Source organism: Gossypium hirsutum, chromosome A05 (assembly GCF_007990345.1).
Source record: "Gossypium hirsutum isolate 1008001.06 chromosome A05, Gossypium_hirsutum_v2.1, whole genome shotgun sequence".
NCBI lineage: Eukaryota > Viridiplantae > Streptophyta > Magnoliopsida > Malvales > Malvaceae > Gossypium > Gossypium hirsutum.
The window spans coordinates 24,466,434-24,474,798 of NC_053428.1; the positions used below are offsets into that span (position 1 = coordinate 24,466,434).

Sequence of the window (8,365 nt, forward strand, 5' to 3'; positions counted from 1 at the left end):
AGTCTACCTTAGAGTCTACAGTAGCTGTGTCTACTACAGAGGCAGAATATATGGCAGTTACAGAAGCTGTTAAGGAGGCTATTTGGCTTAATGGATTGTTGAAAGACTTAAGAGTTGTTCAAAGTCACATAAGTTTATATTGTGACAGTCAGAGCGCTATTCATTTAGCGAAAAATCAAGTCTATCATTCAAGAACCAAGCATATCGACGTAAGATATCACTTTGTGCGGGAAGTCTTTGAAAAAGGAAAAATTCTACTTCAGAAGATTCCGACAGCAGATAATCCCGCAGATATGATGACCAAGGTGGTAACAAAAATCAAGTTTAATCATTGTTTGAACTTGATTAACATCCTGAGAATTTGAACACCTTTAGGTGTATGGCGCTCGAGAGCACATTTGTAGGCACTACAAAAGATAGCTTTATCGAATTTGGGGAGTTGAAGGAAGTGTGTGAAGATGTGATTATCCTAATCAAATCTTCAAGGTGGAGATTGTTAACATTAATGGGAGACAACATTAATGGCAAACAATACAAAGTGGTGCAAGTTTAGCACCCTAAAGTTGACTTTGAAAAAGTGGCATGGGATAATTTTTTTTTGGTCCTTGAGATAATGGGCTATTTATTGTTTGGTCCTTAAACCTCAACTATAAATAGGCCTTCTCATTTCTCATTTCAATTCATCCCAACCAATCTTTCTCTTTTAGTTTTCTCTCTTCTCCCATTTGAGAATTCTTAAGGAATTCTATTTGTTTGTAATACTTTGAAGATAGTAAAGTTATCATCTGGTGTTAGTGCCCGAGGACGTAGGTATAATTTACCGAACCTCGTTAAAACTCTTGTGTTCTTTCTTGTCCTATTTTTCTTTCAACATTTGAGGGTATAATAGTAGTATTTAATTGTGCTATTAAATTACTATAGAAGGGATATTCTGTCTAAGGAAAGACTTGGTATTTAAGAGATCCATGTGATCCACCTCTCTTCCCTGGGAATTGAACTTTGTGTGATTTTTTAGTACAATAATTTACACGCTTCCAACCCTATTGGAACAACATACTCTGCAGATACAGATAGTAAACAATTCATGCAGATTGGCACTCAAGGAAATGAACCACTGGATGATGCCAAAAAAGGTAAAATTGTTGGATACCTCTATAGTGGGTGGAAGCTTTCTTTTTGATATTAAAAGAGTTTAATATGAACATCTTGCCCTTTGTTGCAGGCAAAAACTTCGTTGACTACATTTCCTTCCTCTGCTGAAATTGTATCTGAACCATTGGGTGTCGTGTTAGTAATCTCAGCATGGGATTATCCTTTTTGTATGTTAAACACTTGATGGATTTGCCCTTCTTATTTTGTATTCCGGAAACTTTGTCAAAATGATGACTTTATTTGTACCTCTTCTTTCAGTAGTGTCTCTTGATCCAGTTGTTGGAGCTATTTCAGCTGGTAATGCTATAGTCTTAAAGCCATCAGAAATGGCTCCAGCCTCATCATCATTGCTTGCAAAGCTGGTAGCGGATTATTTGGATAGCTCTTGCATTAAGGTTGTGGAAGGGGCTGTTCCTGAAACATCAGCACTATTGGAGCAAAAGTGGGACAAAATATTGTATACAGGTCCTTTGCTCATTTACAACCATTTACCTTCTCCTCTAACTGAATCTTTTATGTCTTAATTAAATATTCTTGGACAACTGCATTCTAGTTTCACATGTGATACGTGCAAAATGCTTCAAGAAGTTTGTGATAGAAGTGGCTTTTTGGATGCTGTAGGCTGTAGCTTTCTATTACTTTTTACGAAACAGTTGGAAAAAAGAAATGGATTTGAAGTACTATATGTTTGCTGTGTTGTTTTAAGGCTCTATTCTTTCTGGGGAAGAGACAAATGGTGATAATTGATGATTTAACAGGGTTTCCCTTTTAGCATCTACTTTAGATGTTTGTTGTAGCTTCTATCTAGTTTGATCACTCCATAGATGTATCATGTATGCAGTGTTAGATGTAAAATCAAGTATTCTTCATTTTTGGGCAGTGTACAACTCATATTTCTTTTGTAAATAGCTTATCTTATAAATACTTTGTAGATTCTCTCGGCAGCCTTTCCTCTCTCTAAGATTTTTGTTTATTTGTGGTTATAATTCTGCACTGGCTGCCCGGCCAAACATACTGCAACTTTCATCCTTTATCTGGTTTGAGACCTCATAACTATGAGGTGCAAAACATTAGGGCTTAACGAGACTTTTCACTGAAATCCCACTGCAAATTGAACCTTTTCTCACCCTTGGGAGTTGATTAGATAGACACAAAAAAGTGTTTAATAGGGACATAAAAGACAGTTTTGCATGGTCCTTTGGCTAACAGAGGCTATTGTGTTCCCTAAGGGTGATTAGGGGTAGTTGCAGCACTTGAACTGGCCAAGAGTTTATTGGAAATTGAAAGTATTGCTGGCTTAATAGTTCTAAAAAAATTCTTACTTCGGGATCTTGAAAGAACTGAACAGAGTTTTGAGAGATTTCTTTTGGGGTTTACATTGGCATATTTGTTTGGTTCCCTGCTAATTTGTAGTTTTTTGGATCCTCTTTTCTGACATAAGATGTACCTAAGTCTTAAATTGATTTTTCAACAAGATGACCACATCCCAAATTTTTGGTGCTCTCCCAGAAGTTCTAATTTTCACCTTATGGTTATTAGTTGCTGCTTTAGACATTGTTGTATCATTCTGATAAAAAAGTATTCCGAATCAAAACATCCTTGAATTTTTAGGCAATGGAAGAGTTGCTCGCATTGTGATGGCAGCAGCTGCAAAGCACCTAACACCAGTTGTTTTGGAGCTCGGAGGAAAGTCACCTGTTATTGTTGTTTCAGACATTAACTTAAAGGTCAGGATAGTGTTTATTTTTCGATCATGTCTGCTTTCTTTGTCACTTAGATACTGACATATTTTTGTGTACTTTAGGTTGCAACTAGGCGGATCATTGCGGGGAAGTGGGGCTGTAATAATGGACAAGCATGTGTTTCTCCTGATTACATTATTACAACAAAAGATTACGCTACGAAGTTGGTAAGAATGCTTGTCTATGTTTAACATTTGTAAATTCTTAATCCTTTTCTTTCCAATCATTCTTCTCAAGTGGTTTTTATCCTGCAGGTTGACTCTTTCAAATGTGAACTGGAGCGATTTTATGGAAAGGACCCATTGGAGTCGAAAGACTTGTCTCGCATAGTGAATTCTAACCACTTTGATCGCTTGTCAAAGCTCATTGATGAGGAGAAAGTTTCTAGTAAGATCGTCCATGGCGGTCAGAGAAATGAAAAAAACCTGTCAGTTCTAACCTGGCTCTTTCATTTCTTCTCTAGCACACTTGGCATCATATGCTGTCAATAGTTGTTGATACGTGCTTCTTTCTTCCAATGGCAGGCAGATTGCTCCCACGATCTTGCTTGATGTCCCAGTAAATTCTCTCATCATGAAAGAAGAGATATTTGGCCCATTGCTTCCGATTATCACGGTATGAACTAAAGGGTCCATTGCACCAAAATGTTTTGCTTATTTATTTATTTATTTTTAATTTTTATAGCTTTTGTTGATTCCATAAGTAGCACTGCCCTTGAAAAGCCTGGGAGTCTTACGTCTTTTCCTTTTATTGTTCGAGCAAAAAGAAATAAAGCTCCATTTACATATGAACATAGAGATCTCCTTAAGGATATAACCTAGATTTGGGTTTGAGTGTAGGATATGAATATATATTTAGTAGGGATATATTCATTTTTAAAAAAAGTTTTCCTGTGGGATTTGAAGGGTCAGATCCCATATTCGTGTCCGAACAAAATGTAGAGTTGGAGCTAAGATATATCAGCTTAGTTTATGAAATTTCTGCAAGGAAAATGGCCTGACAGAAACAAACACCAATCATTTATGGTATCGAGGAAATTTAAATGGATAATTAGAACAGTGCTCGTCATTTATAAAGATTAGATGCGGAACATTCATCATGATTTTTTTGTGATTGGTTTATAAAAGGTGGACAAAGTGGAACAGAGTTTTGATTTGATACATTCTTCTGGGGGAAAGCCACTAGCAGCGTATCTGTTTACGAATAACAAGAAACTAAAACTTAAGTTTGTTGAAACGGTCTCTGCAGGGGGTTTAGTCGTCAATGACACAGCTGTACATGTAAGTTTACTTTTAACTTATGGAATCTATGTAGACATGCATGCATTATTACAATTTACAATAAGGCTTAACTGCCTTCAGAATTCAAGTTTTTAATTTGATCGAATTGATTATGGGTTCAGCTTGCTATACACAGTTTACCATTCGGAGGAGTGGGGGAAAGCGGAATGGGTTCGTACCATGGGAAATTCTCCTTCGATGCATTTAGCCATAAGAAGGCAGTTCTTTATAGAGGTTTTGCAGGTGATGCATTTCTGAGATACCCACCATACACACCGGGGAAGCTAACATTGTTGCAGGCACTTCTCAGTGGTAGCATTGTTGGCATAATCCGTGCTTTGCTGGGATGGTTTTGGGCTTAAAGGGACAAACGGTTCGACTGTATTTTATTGCAAGTTCGGTTATCTAGTAAGGTAAATAATCTGGTTTTAATACATTGATTTCAGCTTGTTCTTTGGCATTAATTCGGGTTGACCAAGGTTTGTTGTATACAACACCGAGTAGTATACGCAAATTGAGAACTCGAAATGTATGCAATTCTTGAAAGATACATTTGGTTTATGAAATATGAGATTATTTTTTTAATAAAATTATTAGAATGTAAATATTATTTAGATTATTTTTATTTATTTTTTTGACAGGAATATAAAATTTTATTGATTGATAGATAGAGTGTAAAATTATTAAATTATACTGAAATTAAGACAACAATAATATACAAAATATTAAAACTCATTTATAATATACAAAATATTAAGACAAATCTCATGTGATGACTTGATGGTTTAAAGGTGTTCATTGTCCTAGGTGTAGCTTTGGTTCAAATTACACTAATTGGGTTTGTTATTTGTGCTTTGCCTTGTTATTGTAATTCATCAAAAATAATTAAAGTTATATAATCAGTGAAATGTAGTACAATAGACAAATGTTAAAATCATGGAGTATCATATTTTAATAGTGGTTATGGAATTATAGTTTAGGTATCCAACTCAATTAAAAGGTATAATTTGAGGGTTTATTATTTAATTAAGCTTTTGTAATGTTCATATTTTGAGAATCCACCTCGTAAGTCCATGTCTAATGGATTAACACTTTTGATTAAGGAGAATCACTTTGTGAGTTGAAACACTTGCGAGTTTAAAATCTTGTAAGTCCAAAATCTTTCAAATCCTAACTATTAGGACCGCATGCATGACACGATAGGATGTCTATTGTCCACATATATTAATTCCCCATACATGATAGTCTATATCAAAGACTTGTCAAAGACAACTTATGATGAGAAGAAACCCATAGATCAATTAACTTGCAAAGAGTTTAAGACTAATATGTATACGACATATGGTATCTTGAGAATGTGCAAAGAGAAGCCTTTAAAAGTGTAACACCCCCTAACCCCAAACCGTTACCGGAACGAGGTTATGAGGCATTACTGGACATATCAGAAAACTTACGAATAATTTACAATTAATATAACTTTCATAGTATAATATAATAATTAAGTCCCTATCTTGAACTCTCGAAGTTCAAACACGTATTAAAAGTAGAACGGGACTTGTTCGAGTATTCCAAATTTTTTTATAAAAATTTCGGCAGCATTTTTGCTTGTTTTTACCTAAACCTCCTGCAAATTCAAACCAAAACAACCAACACCAATATTTCACATTCATATACTAATATTTATATTATTAACAAAATTTTAATTTAATAACTATTATAGCATCATTCAAAATTGATTAAAAACTTCATTCATGTAACAACTTGATGTTCATGTATCAAAATATCATATACTTTCCTTACCATTTCATTTAACCATCTAAATTTTATAATTCATCCTTCACTACCCAAAATAATATACATATTCAAGTGACTAAATAACACCTACGTACATGCCACCTTTACCCAAAAGAAAAATATACATCACCAAGTTTGTGTTGGAGTCAGGATTGTTCTGGATGCTGAGCCGGGACACTTGACTTCTACTAACCTGCGCACGGAAACAACCGTACGCTGAGTATGGATATACTCAGTGGTATTACTATAATCCAAGACCATTTTACATTAATAAATTACAAACATCAATTATTTACCCTATTAACAAATAATCTCATTTTCAAAATTTCATTTCAATTATTTACCCTATTAACAAAGCTCGGACTATGACAGATACGCGGATTTCCACCCAAACACACCAGAATATCCAACCCAAACACACCCGGAATATTGTAAATCCTCCATAACACACCGGTATAATATATCCTCCCAAACACACCAATAAGGCATTAAATGCCTATTCGGATAAACCGAAGTATATAATAACAGAAACATCTTCTCGGCCGAACTACAATCTCTTCATCACATCACAAATCCAATGGCATGCCATTTGTATCGAATCTAGTCCGACGAGTTAATAGGGTATTATTTTACTTTTTCTAATTTCAATTTCACATACTTACCTCAAGTCTTATTTACCATACATAACAATTAAAATTTCAGCAATCAATAATAATTAAAATTCGAATTATAGTAATACACACCGTAATTCTCCTGTTTTAGTCCTCGACGACTTTCTCCTTTCTTTTCGATGCTGATGCTTCAGGTTCTTTGTTGGCTACGAAAATAATAATTTATAATCATCAATACAACATGATTCAATTTAATTCATGAGCCTAAACATGCAAATTTAACCATTTTTAATGTATATATATAACTTCACCATTAAGCTGTCTACTTGAGTCATTGTTACTAAATTATTTATATCTTGAGCTACGAAACTCCAAATTAATATCCGTAAATTTTCCTTAAAACTAGACTCATATATATTCTAACCATAAAATTTCTAGAATTTTTGGTCTATCCATTTAGTACAGTTTATTCGTTAAATACTCCCCTGTTATTTCATTTGACAGTTCTGACCTCTCTCTACTAAAAATAAATTATCTCATTGTACAGAACTCGAATAAGGTTCTTGTTTATTTATTTTGAAACTAGATTCATTAAGGAGTTCACATATATAAATTACACTCCATAATAATTTTTGTACAATTTTTAATGATTTTCCAAAGTTAAAACAGGGCATCTCGAAATCACCCCGAACCAGTATTACAAAATTTCAAATATCTCTTGATTCATCAATTAATTGCTTACACTGTTTCTACTATAAGAAACTAGACTCAATAAGCTTTAATTCCATATTTTGTTCATCCTCTAGTTCAATTTATAAAATTTTTAGTGAATTTTCAAAGTCAGACCATTGCTACTTCCCAAAACTGTTTTGATGTAAAATGTTAATAACCAAATTTATAACACCAATTCACACCTTATTCCTATTCAAATTTCATTTAAACTCAAATTTAACTATTAAATTTTCAACATATTTTCTTAATTCCGAATTTTTCTCAATTTAGTCCCTAAAACACAAAACTTATAGCTTACTTTGCAATTCAATCCTTATATCTATTCTAACTTGAATTTCATTCAATTAAACCCCTATTTCATCATTTTATTCAACATGAACTTTGTTTAAAAACCTAAGAACTTCCAAAGTAACAACTTAATTTCATCAAAAACTTGTTTTAAGACTTCTAAAATATCAAAATTATGAGAAAAGGACTTGATTGAGCTTACCAATTAACTCCAAGCTTCATAAACCCTATTTCCCCATTTTCTTTCTTCTTTCTCCCCTGTTTCTTCTCTGTTTTCGTTTTCATTTCCTTTTCTTTTAGCTTATTTGTTTCTTTTATATATATAATAATATAATATAATAGAATAGAATATACTTAATTATTAAATAAATATATATATATATATTTTTTAATCAATAAAATCTTTGATATTTTCCACGTTAAACCGCCTCAGCTATAGGAAATGGTTTAATTTCCTCTTAAGTCCTTCTAATTTTTCTTTAATCTATAATTAAACTTTTACCCTTATTCAATTTAATCCTTTTTACTAATTACTCTAAATTAAGCTAAATTTACTTAATTAAAACCTAATTAAACACACTACTAGACTCATAAATATTTTTAATAATTATTTTCGAACTTATTTCACTAAGACGGAGGCCCGATAACACACTTTTCTGGTGTCCACGGATTTTGGGTCGTTACATTTCCTCCCCCCTTAAAAAAAATTTTCGTCCTCGAAATTTTACCTGAAAATAAGTGAGGATACTGTGATCTCATAGTTTCC

General features: G+C 33.2%; 1 protein-coding gene across 1 annotated transcript; it reads left to right on the forward strand.

Annotated features, from left to right (window-relative positions):
• The first annotated feature begins 687 nt into the window (after positions 1 to 687).
• Positions 688 to 4,784, forward strand: LOC107944576 (aldehyde dehydrogenase family 3 member H1). Its single transcript, XM_041114064.1, has 9 exons — positions 688 to 1,133; positions 1,223 to 1,319; positions 1,411 to 1,617; positions 2,764 to 2,879; positions 2,957 to 3,061; positions 3,149 to 3,321; positions 3,419 to 3,509; positions 4,022 to 4,174; positions 4,297 to 4,784. Exons 1-9 carry the CDS (start codon positions 1,107 to 1,109, stop codon positions 4,534 to 4,536), a joined length of 1,209 nt encoding a protein of 402 aa, XP_040969998.1. The 5' UTR covers positions 688 to 1,106; the 3' UTR covers positions 4,537 to 4,784.
• The last annotated feature ends 3,581 nt before the right edge of the window (positions 4,785 to 8,365 follow it).

Bases quoted from the DNA above. Each gene is read 5' to 3' on its own strand.
- LOC107944576 (XM_041114064.1), top strand. From the start codon at position 1,107: ATGAACCACTGGATGATGCCAAAAAAG. The intron at 2,880-2,956 runs GTCAGGATAGTG...TGTGTACTTTAG, and splicing joins TTTCAGACATTAACTTAAAG to GTTGCAACTAGGCGGATCAT. The intron at 3,062-3,148 runs GTAAGAATGCTT...TTTATCCTGCAG, and splicing joins AAGATTACGCTACGAAGTTG to GTTGACTCTTTCAAATGTGA.